Source organism: Cebus imitator, unplaced genomic scaffold, assembly GCF_001604975.1.
Source record: "Cebus imitator isolate Cc_AM_T3 unplaced genomic scaffold, Cebus_imitator-1.0 Scaffold389, whole genome shotgun sequence".
NCBI lineage: Eukaryota > Metazoa > Chordata > Mammalia > Primates > Cebidae > Cebus > Cebus imitator.
In genome coordinates this window covers 796443-812170 of record NW_016107704.1, presented here as the reverse complement: position 1 = coordinate 812170, position 15728 = coordinate 796443, and the positions used below count along the sequence as shown (strand labels likewise).

At 42.6% G+C, this 15728-nt stretch overlaps 1 protein-coding gene across 1 annotated transcript in view; it reads right to left on the bottom strand.

Annotated features, from left to right (window-relative positions):
* The window catches only part of MPC1 (mitochondrial pyruvate carrier 1), a 17810-nt gene extending 2280 nt beyond the window's left edge, over positions 1-15530 (bottom strand). Inside the window, exons 1-3 of the mRNA XM_017508309.2 lie at positions 15321-15530; positions 3415-3418; positions 3-97 (exon numbers count right to left, since the gene is read on the bottom strand). Coding sequence (XP_017363798.2) covers positions 3-97; positions 3415-3418; positions 15321-15391 — 170 coding nt within the window. The 5' untranslated portion in view covers positions 15392-15530. The remainder of the gene's footprint in view (positions 1-2; positions 98-3414; positions 3419-15320) is intronic.
* Positions 15531-15728: the final 198 nt, after the last annotated feature.

The window sequence follows — 15728 nt, the reverse complement described above, 5'->3', positions numbered from 1 at the left end:
CAAATGTCATGCGTCCGCTGATAATCTCTGGAGACTTTTTCATGTCATTGATGGCAGCAATGGGAAGACCCCAGTTGGCTACTGGGCCCCAGAAGTGCTACAAAAAATGAGAGGAAAAGAAGGAAGAGAGGAAAAATTTAAGACAGAACTATAAACAGCTGAAATTTCCCTTACTTTAAAGAATCCAGTGAAACACATTAAAACAAATCTTCATTTCCATCTTGCAGGTTTACTGGGTTAATTGATGGTTAACATTTAGGCATTGGAATGTCCAGTGTTCCTGTAGGAATCAGCGGTTCACAGGTGAACCCAGAGCTAGAAAGCCTTTGGCAGCTTCCCAAGGTCCCTACTTGTTTTCACACTACAACAAAGTCATCACTGATCGTCTCATTCAGAGAATTTAAAAATAAAAATAAGACTATCTTCTTACACAGTTCATCCTTGCTATAATTCAAACCATGTTAGAACTATTCTCCAACTTCTTTTCCCAATTTTTCATTATTTGTCAATAGTTCTTAAAATGCAGACCCTAAATTGGATACTTTTTCTGAAGAAAGGAACTTAACCAGAGAACAAACTGTTTTTCAGCTCATATGAGCGATCCTAAGATCAAAGAACTTAGAAATCTACACCCAGGACCCGAGACACTAAGAAATGAAGATTGGAAAGTACTTTCGACATAATAGCAAAAACTTAAATTAATATTAAAGAAATGACGCAATCGTTTTTTATTCCACAACTACACTCATCCGAGGATACCAGAGTGAAGTTGTCTGTGTTCGACAGCAGCCACATCAATTTAATGTTAGAGGCTGAAATAAAATAAGGCTTGTGGCTTTTTTGTTCATTAAATTAAAAATTGTTTCATTAGTTTAGAATTTGCAAATAATATTTTAAAATCTGACAGAAACTACATATTGTTGGCTAAACACCCCTTTTAGTTATCCAAACAAGAGTAAAAACAGTCTTTGCTTGACTTCTGCCTATCATAATGTTTAGGTTAAATTCAGACTGCTAAATACATTTCTAGACTTTCCTTCTATTATTGACGAGGGGTTAAAATCCAAAAATTCCCTAAAAAGTGGTAAACCAAGGGAAATACAAGAAAAATAAAAGGGAATTAGATTTGGCATGATAGTATATTTTAAAATGTTTACTTAACATGCTTACATGTAAGCCACAAGGTCATTTAAATAACTATAAAAAGTCAAAGTTCCCATATAGCCATCATGATAACTATTTCAGGGTTTAACATGTGAGTTGTAAACTTTGTAAATTAGACACAGTTGGTTTAAAGAATCTTGAGATTGTAGGCTGGCTAATTAGTCTTCTTGTATTCAGACTGGATATTATCTAAGATACTGCTGCAAATTTCATTTAATTTTTTATATTTAGACAAGGTGGCTAGTGGCTCTCAAATTGAACAGCACAGCTTTACTGGAAATATTTCTTTAAAAGTGGCAAGTTGGGCTGGGCGCAGTGTATCATACCTGCAATTCCAGCATTTTGGGAGGATGAGGCAGGTCGATCATGAGGTCAGGAGTTCAAGACCAGCCTGGCCTACATGGTGAAACTCTGTCTCTACTAAAAATCCAAAAATTAGCTGGGCATGATGGCAGGGCGCCTGTAATCCCAGCTGCTCGGGATACTGAGGCAGAGAGTTGCGTGAACCTGGGAAGTTGCAGTGAGCCGAGATTGCGCCACTGCGCTCCAGCCTGGGCAACAGAGCAGAGCGAGACTCCATCTCAAAAAAAAAAAAATTACAAGTTGGAGAAGAGAAGTGGCACTGCTACAGAGAATTCTATTAATAATGACCTTTAGCTTCTTATATTTAGGTAAGGTATAGCCAGTTTTCTTTTTTCCTTATTCCCCACACTTGTGTAAGGGAGAGTATCTATCTCTCCCTTACCTGCTTTTTTCCTACCTGTCCTTTATTGGGTGTCACTTCGGTTTTCAACTCTCTATTGTTCCATAGTGATCTTCCTTTTTTGACCAGGCCTTTCTCCACTTGGTCTATTTTCATCTCCTTTTCTGTTTATTCTCTTTCCACTCCTCTGCACTGTATGGTGGTCTTGCTGTCTACTTTATCATGCATGAACCCAGGGCTGTAACAGAGCCTGAAGAGTTATTCTAAGAGGGGCATATAAACCAGTTTCTCTACCACCAGGTGTGTTATGTGTCTTCTTTCATAGGTGGGGCTAAAGTAGAAATGGACAATGAAATAAATCTTTTTTTTTTTTTAACCCGCATCCCGAACTTTTGTTCTAAGATCTAGATAATGGAATAAATCTAAACCTAAAGTAGCCCTGGGAGATTCCTGGCTAAGTGATGGTATTAAAAGTTAAGTGTGGTGTTAGGTAATATGAAACAGAATTCTCCAAGTTAAGAACTATACATATACTTGTGACTGTAAGTGTTGAACTACACTGAAAATATATTTCTTAAAAAGAACACAAAAGGTAAAAATCATTTCAACACTACCTAACCTTGGAAAGATTATAATGCATCTTTTCTATCTAGTACAAGATTCTATTTCTCTCTTCCCTTTTTTTTAGAATACATTTGATTTATGCTCTGTCAGATATTCAGCAGTCAATTTTTTTTTTCTTTTTTTTTTTGAGACAGAGTCTTGCTGTCCCCCATGTTGGAGTGCAGTGGCTCGATCTCGGCTCACTGCAATCTTTGCCTCCCAGGTTCAAGCGATTCCCCTGACTCAGCCTCATGAGTAGCTGGGACTACAGGCGCGTGCCACCACGCCCAGCTAATTTTTGTATTTTTAGTAGAGATGGGGTTTCACTATCTTGGCCAGGCTGGTCTTGGAACTCCTGACCTCGTGTTCTACCCGCCTTGACCTCCAAAAGTGCTAGGATTACAGGCGTGAGCCACTGCATCTGGCCTTCAGCAGTCAATTTTGAGAAAAATAAGGAACCTCATTAGTAATATTCAAAAAGATAAATTAACATGGATTAAATGGAAAAATTTTACTTCATTATAATTCTTAGTAGTGCTGAAAAGAAAGTTCAAACAGAATTATGCAACACCATCTCCTGTGTGAAAATCAAGCCATGGAAATGAACTCCACCCTACCAGAAAAAAAAATCATCCCACTCTTCTTTTCCTCCTTTGTCTCTTTCCCTTTCATTGGTTGCCAGCTCCACAGCGACTTATCAATGAAGTAATTATATGCTTGTTTCTAAAAACAGGAGTAGGGAGCAGCCCCAGCAGCATGGCTCTCACAGAGCTCACGTGGGGCTTCCTAGGACAGGCTAGGGTGCAGTGGTCACCCTTTACAACTTGCCAGCAATGGCAGCTAGGGAGGCTGTCACAAGCAAAGGACACTAAGTCTGTTGTCCGTAACTCTGTTAATGCAGAAAGTCTGCAAAAGCCTGAAATGGCTGGAAATAATTTTCTTACCGTACTATTTTGTGAAGAGTCACCGAAGTTCAGACAGGAGATACATGGAAAAAAAAAAAAAAAAAAAAAATCAAACGATTTTGGTCTTAGTAGGTTACTACAAACTCACACCTGTATTCAAATTTCAGTAACAGGACTATGTTAACAGTGTGCATCATTTATTTATTTTTAAAAGATCAAGTAATAATATTTCTAATAAGAACTTTGACTTAATGAAATTATATATTAATTTATGGAAAATAAGTGCAATCCTTAGAGAATTGTCCAATAGAAATATAATGCAAGGCACAAATACAAGCCACGTTATTTAATTCAAAATTTCTAGAAGCCACATTAAGAAAAGTAAAAAGAAGGCCAGGCATGCTGGCTCATGCCTGTAATCCCAGCACTTTGGGAGGCTAAGGCAGGAGGATCGCTTGGGGCCAGCAGTTCGCTATCAGTCTGGGCAACATGGTGAGACCCCATCTATACACAAATATATTTAAAAAGTTAGCTGGGCATGGGTGGTGTGTGCCTCCCAGGAGTTCAAGTCTGCAGTGAGGTGTGATCACACCATTGCACTCTAGCCTGGCAACAGAGCAAGACCCTATCTAAAAAAAAAAAAAAAAAAAAGTAGAAATGTAAAAAGAAACCACAGAATTCATTGTTGAATGAATGAATGAATACTAAAAACTTTTTTTCCAGAAGGTTAAACTTAAAAAAAACACCAAAAATTTATAGTGAGTTACTTTTATTTCTGAAATCACAATTTCTCTTGCCAGGATATACATGAGCTCTTCTCTTAGGGCAAAATCTCAAAGTTGAGCTACTGAGTTATTGAAATAAAATAATAAAATTGGCCGGGCACAGTGACTTATACCTGTAATCCCAGCACTTTGGAAGGCCTGCTGGGGTAGATCACCTGAGGTCAGGAGTTCAAGATTAGCTTGGCCAACATGGTGAAACCCCCATCTCTACTAAAAATACAAAATTAGCAGGACCCAGTGGAACGCACCTATGATCCCAGCTACTCAGGAAGCTGAGGCAGGAGAATTGCTTGAACCTGGGAGGGAGAGGTTGCAGTGAGCTGAAATCATGCCACTGCACTCCAGCCCGGGCGACAGAGTCATACAGCCACTTTGGAAAAACAGTTTTGCAGTTTCTTACACATTCCTTTGGTATTGACCCATAGGAGTTGAACACTTAGGTCCACACAGAAACCTGTATGTGAATGTTCGTAGAGGTTTACTCATAATTGGCAAAACTTGGAAGCAAACAAGATGTCCTTTGATAGGTGAATAGAAAAATAACCTTCTTTAATTGCATCCTACAAATTTTGATAAGTTGTATTTGCATTTTATTTAGTTCAAAATATTAAAAAATTTATCTTGAGATTTCTTCTTTGACCCAGAGTTACTTAGAAATGCTGTTTAATCTCCAAGTACTAGGGATTTTCCAGCAATCTTTCTGTTACTGACTTCTAGTTTAATTCCAAAGTAGACATATGATTTCTAGTCTTTTAAACTGGTCCAGAATATAATTTATCTTGGTGAGTGTTCCATCTGAGCTTGAGAAGAATGTGTGTTCTACTGCCGTTGGATGTAGCAGTCTACTGATGTTCATCATATCCATTTGATTCATTGTTTTGTTGAGTTAAATTATGTCTATACTGATTTTCTGCCTGCTGGGTCTATTTATGATGGAGGGGTGAAATCTCCAATTATATTAGTGGATTCTTCTATTTTTTCTTGCAATTCTGTCAGTTTTTGCCTCATATGTTTAAATGCTCTAATGGTACATACACATTAGAGATTGTTACCTGTAGTAGAGCACTCCAGAGAGACAGAACCAATAGAAGATGTATGGATATAGATACATATACACATACATGTGTGTATATATATATGATTTTTAGTGGAAATTGGCTTATGCAGTTATAGAAGTAATAAGTCTCATAAGCTGGAGAATCAGTGAAGCCAGTGCTATAATTCAGTCTGAGTCCAAAGGCCTGAGAACTAGGGGAGCCGATGGTGTAACTCAGTCCAAGGCTAAAGGCCCTGAGAACCTCAAGGGCCACTGGTGTAAATTCTAGAGTCCAAAAGCCCAAGAACCTAGAGTTCTGAAGAAGAAAATGGAAGGGGAGAAGAAAATGGATGTCCGAGCTCCAGAAGAGAGAGTAAATTGTCTTTTCTCTACCTTTCTGTTCTACTGGGGCCCGCAACAGATTGGATGATGCCCACTTACACGCGTGAGGGCATATCTTCCTTACTCAGACTACGCATTCAAATGCTAATCTCTTCCAGAAAACATCTGCATAGACATGCCCAGAAATAATGGTTTACCATCTATCTGGGTATCTGTTAACCTAGTAAAACTGACACCGAAAATCAACCATATATGTTTTTTTGGAGAGTTGATCCCTTATCATATGTAACGTCTCTCTCTATCCCTGGTAACTTTCCTTGCTCTGAAGTATGCTCTATCTATAGCTACCCCTGCCTTTTCTTGATTAATGTTAACATGGTACACCTATCTCTACATATTTAATCTACATGTGTATTTACACTTAAAGTGAGTTTCTTGTAGACAGTGTATATTGTCTTATTTTTTGATCAATGCGTACAATGCCTTTTAATTGGTACTTTTAGTCTACTGACATTTCAAGTGATTAATGATATAGTTGCATTAATATTTACCATATTTGTTACTGTCATCTATTTGTTTTCCTTCTATTATTTTTCTGCCTTTTATGGTTTTAAATGAGTGTTTTGTATAATTACATTTTCCCTCCTTTCCTGGCATATTATAATTTTTAATTTTAGTGTGTGTTTTTTAAATGCCATATGCATGTACAATCAGAATCTGAGACTTGTAATTAATCTTTCTACATATGATGTGTACTTTAATAGTAAGTATTTTCAGATATGCAGTTTGAAAGACAGTACATTAGTTACAGACAGGAAAACAAGAAATAGAAAAAAGGAAGAAAGGGTTCCAAGATTGAGAGACACTACTGGCATAAACAGTATTTGCTTATTTCTATTTCTTGTAGAGAGGTAAGAGTTATCTACTGTCACTGTTCCAAGTCTGCACCAGGAAACACAGCACGGCCACTCTAGCCAAGTGCTTCCATTATTACTTCCATCAGAAGTTTGATGAAGTGCGGTGATAAAGGAGGATGACTATCACAGAATAAACTTTATCATTGTTTTCCCCTTAATTTGAAATAGTGATTCCTTGGCTCTAAGCTTCTTCTAAGCTCATTTTATTTTTGGAATGTCTTCTAGGCACTGCCAGTCTCGGTCTTACATATGTATGTAGTATCTATAACACACAGATATTACATATATATATACAGTTGGCAGAGCTAGTTGAGGTTTTATTTTGGAAAAAAGCAATAGAATTGTTTTATAGCTGGAGACATGGGCAAGGGGGGTACCCCAGGCAGTAAACCCTCCCCACAGGTGGGCTAAGGGCTAGAGCTGAGCCTCAGGTGGTGATATGGTTTGGCTGTGTCCCCACCCAAATCTCATCTTGAATTCACACAGGTTGTGGGAGAGACCTGGTGGGAGGTGATTGAATTATGGGAGCAGGTCTTTCTCCCTGTTGTTCTCATGATACTGAATAAGTCTCAGGAGATCTGATGACTTTAAAAGGGGGAGTTTCCCTGTATAAGCACTCTTTGCCTGCTGCCATCCATGTAAGAAGTGACTTGCTCCTCCTTGCCTTCTACCATGATTGTGAAGACTCCCCAGCTGTGTGGAACTGTAAGTCCTTTAAACCTCTTTTTCTTTCCAGTCTTGGCTATGTCTTTATCAGCAGTGTGAAAATGGACTAATCCACATAGGTCTCCTGTTCCCTGTGCTCCTCTGCACAGGGCCTCCCCCACAGGCTCTGGGGAAGCCCCAGGGTGGGTAGGCTGGGAGGGGACTTGGGCAGGACATCGGAGGACTTGGACACCAGCTTCCCATCACGGGTCTTGATCATCTTCACAGCCATGGCCCCAGAGGAGCTGGTGCAGCTGAAGGAGCTGGAGCCCAGGCCATAGCTGAGGCCAGGGCTTGTGAAGTCCCTGTAGGCCAAGCTCAGCCCACCTGCATAGCCACTGGTGGTCTTTATACGGATGCTCATGTTCTGCATCCCAGACTCCAGTCAGCTCTCCTCGCCCTCCAGCAGCTTCCTACAGGTGACAGTCTCAATATCCAGAGCCAGCTTGATGTTCACTGGCTCCTGGTGCTCGTGCAGCTGCTGCGCCATGTCCTTCTTGGTCCACTGCAGGGCAGCCTCCAGCTCAGACAGCTCAGCTTGGCATTGGCATCCTTAAGAGCCAGCTCCCAGTGCTGCTTGGCATCTTCTATGGTGGCCTCCAGGGAAGCCCTCACAGGGGGTTGGCCTTTGAGGCCCTCAATCTCAGCGTGGAGCCAGCCGATGTTCCGGATCATCTTGGAGATCTCAGTCTTTGTACAATGCAGGTCACCTCCGTGCTTTCAGGCTAGTGCCTGTAGCTTCTCATACTTGATCTGGTACATGCTGTCAGTCTTGGCCTGGCTATGGTTGACAATCTCCTCATACTGAGCCTTGACCTCAACAATCATGCTGACCATGTCCAGGGGGCAGCTGTTGTCCATGGACAGCACCATAGATATGTCTGAGATCTGAGACTCCAGCTCCCAGATCTCTTCACAAAGCTGCATGAGGAAGGTGATCTCATCAGCTCTACCTTCTTCACGTGAGCTTTGTCCACATCCTTCTTGATGAGGACAAATTCATTCTCCATCTCTGTACTCTGATTGATCTCATCCTTGTACTTATTCTTGAAGTCCTCTACCAGCCCAGGTGTGTTGCCAAGCTCTGCCTCCAGCTTCAGCTTCTCCTGGTCCAGAGTGTCCAGCTGCAGCGGAAGGTTGTTGAAGTCACTCTCAAACATGTAGTCCATCTTGCTCTAAGCTATCTTCTGCTGCTATAGGAGGCTCCACTTGGTCCCTAGCATCTTGTTCTGCTGCTCCAGGAACTGTACCTTGTTGATGAAGGAGGAAAACTTGTTGTTGAAGGTCTCAATCTGCTCTTTATTCTGGGTGCATGTAGCCTAGATGCTGGGTACACTTCCAGCTTAAGGTGGCTCAGCAGGTTCTGGTCAACTGTGATGGCTGTGATGCCTCTCATACCACTGGCCCTGCCATAGCCTCCACCCAGACCCATGCCAGTGCTCAGGCCACCCTGGAAGCTGCTGCTGCCCACTCGGGAGATGCTCGAGGGGCTGATGTGGTGACTGGGTCTGCTCATGTAGGAGCAGCTGCTGAAGGCCCAGGAGCCAGAAGTGGGCACCTTGTAGGACTTCTGGGTGACCCTGATGGACATGGTGGAGGCAGAAGTGGAGGCAGGCAGGCTGAACCAGAAGGAGCAGAAGAGCTGCTTTTAGGTCAGTGTCTAATTTTTCTAAAATTACAGTAATGTTAGCTTTTTCTGAAAGTACTGAGAGCAATTTAGGTAATTTATAACTTATATAGTACTAAAAGGATCCAACTGACAGTCTAGCATAGTATATTTCTAACATTATTCAGAGTAAATCGGGGTAAAATTTTGAGATACTCTAGATCGTAATTCCACAGTTTGCTGAAAATGCACACCTGGATTTCATTTATTCTCAGCAAATTTTGTCTAGTTTTCTAGTTCAAATTAAAATGGGGGAGGGTTTTAACAACTAGAATTCATGATATTCAGCTGTATTTAGTGAGGCAAAAGTAAGCAAATGACAGTAAAGACCTTTGTGAACTAGATTGTCCAGATATTAAGAGACTGTTATGGCCAGTCCTGCTTCAACATTTATAGCTTCATTAAATTTCTGAAAGACAAGGATATGGCAGGGAAGTGCTCAAAGAGTCCAAGGACAGGGTGTGAAAAGCAGTTTGGCAGAGAAAAGGGAGACATATGCAGGAAAACATGGAGCACAAAAATATCTAAAATCTTCTTTTCAAAACCGTGTATATGCATTACTATTTTCCTTTAAATCCCAAGTTGACATTTCTGTTTTAGCTTCACAAGTTTGGTATCCAGAGGTTCTGAAGTTATCTGTTTGGTCCAGATATCAGCCTTTTCTTGTGGCAAGTGAAGCACTAGACTATCTGATTTCTTTCTTTTTTTATTTTTTTAGATGAAGTTTTGCTCTTGTTGCCCAGGCTGGAGTGCAATGGCACAATCTAGGTTCACCACAACCTCCACCTCCGGGGTTCAAGCAATTCTCCTGCCTCAGCTTCCCAAGTAGCTGGGTTTACATGCATGCGCCACCATGCCCAGCTAATTTTATATTTTTAGTAGAGACATGGTTTCTCCATGTTGGTCAGGCTGGTCTCAAACTCTCCACCTCAGGTGATCCGCCCACCTCAGCCTCCCAAGATGCTGGGATTACAGGCGTGAGCCACGGCACCGGACTATCTGATTTCTAAGGCCCTAAGGCCTGCTCTAACTCTAATATTCCACAAGTTTGGGAAAGATTCCCTTTTATGCTACTGCATCTTCTCACCTGGGAAATAAGTATAAATTCTGAAAGCTTTCCTGGAGACTCGGCAGTTAAAATTAACTTAGAATACCTCATTCACGAGAATATTCAGTGCAAACATCCCACTAAATTCAGATTCACAAGCATGCTATATGATTAACTGATTTTAAAACAGTATATAATCTAGGTTCTTCTTAAGAAAACAACCTCTGCACACATATAACGTGTGTATGTGTATCCATTCACCTTTACTGTAATATATACACAGTTGAGAATAAGAGGAATAAGTCTCTAGAATAAAGCTGCACAGACCTTGATTGAGTTAATCATTAAAATATATGTCCTATCTCAAAAACTTTTTTGCTCATTCAGATTTATTATTAACCAGAAATCCAAGAAGGAGGATGAGAGAAGAGGAAAGGCAAAGAAGAGCTGTTTATTTATTCTGTCAAGAGAGGTGAGGGAATAGTTTAAGAAAAAGGAATTGGAATAGAGACCCAGGAAGTTCTTGATTCAAGATCCTAATCAAGGTAAGTAAGAAGAGACAGAAGAAAGTACCAGAAATCTTAGGATTAAACATGCAATATTAGTTATAATAAAAAATAAACTGAACACTTAACTTTTGTCAATCGCTATACTGTGTCCTTAAACAGCTACCAAAGCACAAAAGCTAAACAGTTTGCCCAAGCTCACAAAGCTGGAAAGCAACAGAGCTGGGCTTCAAGCCCATCATTCAAGCTCATCACCTAGGTTTAACAATACTATCATCACAACTAATAATTGCCAATAATTATTTAATATTATTTAATACTGAGATCCTATTTAAGTGTTGTTATCACAGTAATGCCTTTTACAGCTGTTTTTTCATACCAGATACAATCAAAGTCCAGACATTGCCTTTGGTTATTAGGTCTCCTAAGTGAGAGCCTGTTTCATAACCTCTTTTGGTGGAAAAATATCAACATTTAAAATACAGTTGGACGGGCTGGCCCTAGTGGTCCATGCCTATAATCCCAGAGCTTTGGGAGGCCAAGATAGAGGACTGCTCGAGGCTGGGAGTTCAAGAACAGTCTGAGCAACATAGCAATATCCCATTTCTAAAAAAAAAAAAAAAAACTAGCCAGGTATGATTGTGCACACCTGTAGCTCTAGCCACCTGGGAGGCTGAGGTAGCAGCATCACTCAAGCCCAGGAGTTAGAGGTTACAGTAAGCTCTGATCATGCCATTGCATTTCTGCCTGGTTGACAGAGTGATACCCTGTTTCTAAATAAATTCATACACTTGGAAATTCATTTGAGTAAGAATTTTCAACTGTATTCAGAAAACATGATTGAAATAAACGTATAACCTGTGTGAAATACGATTTTAAATTTTTGCTGAAAAAATTACGTCATTAATTTTTAAAATTCTAGAACAGCTTTAGTTGAGAAAACCTCTAGATCCCTTCAGTAGGCTACAAAAAGAATGCAGAAGATGCAAACTATGTTCAACAGGAAATAGATGAAGTAAAGAGAGGAAGGTATAGAACCTTGTTTCTGATTCGAAGAAGAGTCATAATGTTGTTTTCTATTTTCTATTTTATTATCTTTTGCTAAAGAAAAGCTGGGCTGTAAGCAAAAAGCCTGGAAGAACAAATAGAAGTACTTTCCTCTGATATGTTCTAGGAAGAAAGGTTTCTCTTTCTAGGAGAGGAAACACTAAAATAAAAAGCTTTTGGTCAGAGTTTTGATACCTGACCTCAGGCTGGCCCTCAATCACTGTTTGGCAGACCTAGCATGGAATCCCACTGCTGCCAGAAATGGCAAGGGAAACAGGCCAGCTGATGTTTCACATCACGTGCTCACTTCTCAAACACAACTTTCTAAGTAACTGTAAACCTTAAAAAATGCTTTCACTTGCAAAAACAAAAGGATATGATAAAATGTAGAGTGATTTGGAGTTTCAAAGTATTTTTACATCCCTTATCAATTTAATTTTTCTTGATAACCCAAAAAGGGTATTATCATTAAACCTCTTTTATGGGCATCTAAAGTTGGCTGGGATCAACTTGCTCGGGAGCCTGGACTGTGAGTCATTCTTCTGAATCTTAGTCGGGTGCTCTACCAGGCAACACTTTCTGGGTACTGCAGTTCTCTTCTTTTCCTTATTTAGTCAAAGTGTGATTGAATTAAATACTGGAGAAAGTATAAAAAATTAAAGCTACATAAAATTAATTTTAGAAAAAAAGGTTAGATGATATATTGAAGGATCCTATTGAAAAGCCTAACTCTTGGAAACTCATCTAGTAGAGGAAAATATACACTTAGAAAAGCAAAATTCTTTCTTGAAAATATATTTAACAAATTATTCCTATGTAATAAAACTGTTAGGGCTGAGCTTGGTGGCACAAGCCTATAATCCCAGCACTTTGGGAGGCTGAGGTGGTGGACCACCTGAGGTCGGGAGTTCAAGACCAGCTTGACCAACATGGAAATATCCCATGTATACTAAAAATACAAAATTAGCTAGGCGTGGTGGTGTGTGTCAAGATGGCCAAAGGGAGACCTATGTTAATTCGATCTAAATAAGTATAAGCTGGCTTGCCTCAGAGTACACTGAAGTTTATACACTGAACTAAACTGTATTATTGGTGCAGTTAATTAGAAATCAAGCGGCAACAGGAGGCCTAAGGTAAAGACCATCGAGAGGGCAGTAACACTGGGGAACACCTCGGGATGGCTGCAGAGCAGGGAGTACTGCTCTGGTCCCACGAATGCCTTCTAACATGGAGACTGCATGAGAGTCTCCTAATGAGGGCTTGTGCAAAGATCTGAGAAGGGAGGCAACCTCTGCTCACAAGATCTGGGAGGGTCTTTTCGGATGAGAGCTGGCAGGGAGAAAAGCCTTGCAGGGCAGAGATCAGGGAACGCCTCAGGCTCTGCCTAGGTTCTCAAAATATGGAGTGATTTTAATTGCTCTATGTCCTCCAAGCTCAGGAGACAAAAGCCCCTTGATGCATTGGGTGTGGTGAGACCCCTAGCTCCTCCTCTGCTATACTTCTGATGCTGTCGCACCCTGATAACAATCAGTGATAAACTCAGTACTAGTTTAGCATGTCTTAGAAGGACCTCAAGTGCTGTTAAATGCATAGAGCACAGTTTAGCATGTCTTAAGAGTATCTCAAGTACTCTCGGCCCCCCTTTTTACCAACCCCTTCACATCCCCTCCACACTCTCAATGAGATTATGCACATGATAAAGGTGCTTGAGCCCAGAGCTTGGGGCCAACTCGATTCCCACAGTGTTTTCCCCTAGACCTATGCTGTAAATTCTACTCTTGTGTCTCTGTGTTTATTTCCTTTTCTCAATCCCTCGACATGGCCCGGACTAAGGGCACCCACGTTTGGGGTTGGGGCTGGTACCCAACACGGTGGTGCATGCCTGTAATCCCAGCTACTCGGGAGGCTGAGGCAGGAAAATCATTTGAACCCAGAAGGCAGAGGTTGCGGTGAGCCGAGACTGCGCCATTGCACTCCAGCCTGGGCAACAAGAGCAAAACTCCGTTCCAAAAAAAAAAAAAAGAAAAAGAAAAAACCGTTACGTAATCATCAGCATAATTTTTATATAGCTAGGTGTCATAACTGTATTTTTAATTTTACCATACAATGTTATCTTTAGTTGTACCTATTAGGAAGGCATTTATACAAGACATTAGTAAAAAGCTAAAGTAATATTCAAAGCTGTAAAGAAAGTTAACTGCAAGGATTAAGAACATATCCTCAAACTGCTACTTTGTTCACATTTTTCCTACCATTAATCTGATAAATTGCTGTGCTCACAGTGCTAAATATCCATCTTAAATAATCATAGTTCTATTTAAGCATAGTAATGTCTTTTTTTGAAAGTCATAAGTGACTCTTCTGTTTACAAGTTTACGGCAGACTGAATTATTTTTCCTAACCTACTGCTCTATAAACGTAGAAGTAAAAAGTATTTGCAATAAAATTCAGGATTTAAAACTTTTTTATTGCTAAAACCAAGCTGCCTTCATACCATACCTTTTGGATGGCTGTAACAGGATTTGCTCCTTGTCAGCTTTCATCTCTTTACCTCTTGACCACACTATTAATTACTGAAAAAAACCACAGCTGTACACTTACCTAGGTTTTAAAATCACACACTGAAAAACTAACTAAAATTATACTTCTAAATAACCTAAAACTGCTTCCAAGTTATATTCGATATTTTGAAATAAAAGCAAGCGCCTCAAGATTAGAGGTGCAAATAAATTATAGAAAGTGTATTTTCAGAAAGAAAACAAAACAAAAGGTGCACACACACACAAAAGAAAAGTGTTTTCAGGCCTTTCAACCGCGAATGCTCTTTGTTTCTAACTGGAAAGGAGGAGTTAATAGAAATAGAACACTAAGAAAAAGCACGTCCTTGGAGACACATCGCTATTTTGGTTGACGGAATTTCGTATATAAAAACATCTTAAATTGTACTTCTTCCCAAGCTTAAAGTCCTTAAAATGAGAAAACCGAAAGGTGAATTCAAGGCCAGCGCGTTTTATTTCCGCTGTCCCAGAAGCGCTGGGCGCTCCCAAAGCTCCGCTCCAACAGCGCCGCGCCGCGCTCTCAGCAGCGCCTCCGCTGGCTTCTCCCAACCCCAAGCCCAGGGCAAAGCCTCTCGCACACCTGGACGCCAGCAGGTGACCCGCGACCCACTCCGGGGATCTGGTACGAACCGGCCAGGAAACCACCCCCGCCCGGAGGAGGGAGCCACTGTCACCCGGCCTGGAGGGAGGTCCCCACCCCAAACATGGGAGAGGAACGAGCCACTGTCACCCCAGCCCTGAGGGGCGCCCACTCTCACCCTTGCCGGGGGGGCCGTCCCCACTGCCACTCTGGCCAGGAAGGGCGCCCACTGTTATCCCTGCCAGGAAAGGCATCTCCATTGTCACCCTGGCCAGGAGGGACACCCACTGTCACCCCAGCCAGGAGGGACGCCCACTGTCACCCCCTGCCTGAAGGGCACCCACTGTCACCCCCTGCCTGAAGGGCGCCCACTGTCACTCCTTTCTTGAGGGGGGCCCACTGTCACCCTGCCGGGAGAGGACAACCACTGTCACCCCCGCCCTGAGGGGCGCCCACTGTCACCATGTCAGGGGAGGACACCCACTGTCAGCCCCGCCCCGAGGGGCGCCCACTGTCACCCTGGCCGGGAGGGGCGCCCACTGTCACTGGCTCTCTACGCCGTCCGCTTCGGGACGTGGGGATCCGGGAGGGATCTGGGTAGGGGCCCCCTGACAAGCGCGGCCTCTCGCCCGGGCCCGGGCCCACCCGCTGCCTGGAGCCACCGCGTCCTCGCGGCCGCCCTTGTCGCGGACTGCACCGGTCAGAGCCTCCCGGGCGCCCCCGGATTGCGGGGTCCGGCCTGCGGTGCTCGTCACCTCATGAGGTAGTCCCGGAAATCCTTGCTTCGGACATAGTCGGCCGCTTTCCGCACCAGCGCGCCAGCCATGGTTGTTCCGGACACCAGACCCCAAGTCCTCCGTGCCGCTGCTGCCGCTTCCCGGAGCCTGACACTCCGACCAAAGCCGCGGCGCCGGCCGAGGGCGCCCTAGCCGTGGGCCCGCCTCACGACACTCGGCCACGCCTTACGGCCGCATCGCACCGTCCGGTTCTCGGCCAATGACAGGGTGCAGGGCTGGAGATGGTGGCGCGGATTGGCTGGCTTGTGCCGCACCCCTCCTTCCCGCCCCCGGTGGCGGGCGGGGGCGGGGCCCACTGCCGTAAAATGGCTGCGGCCAGGGGGGGACTGCTGGCGTTTGCGAGGCCCCCGCAGCTCCCGGCCCTCC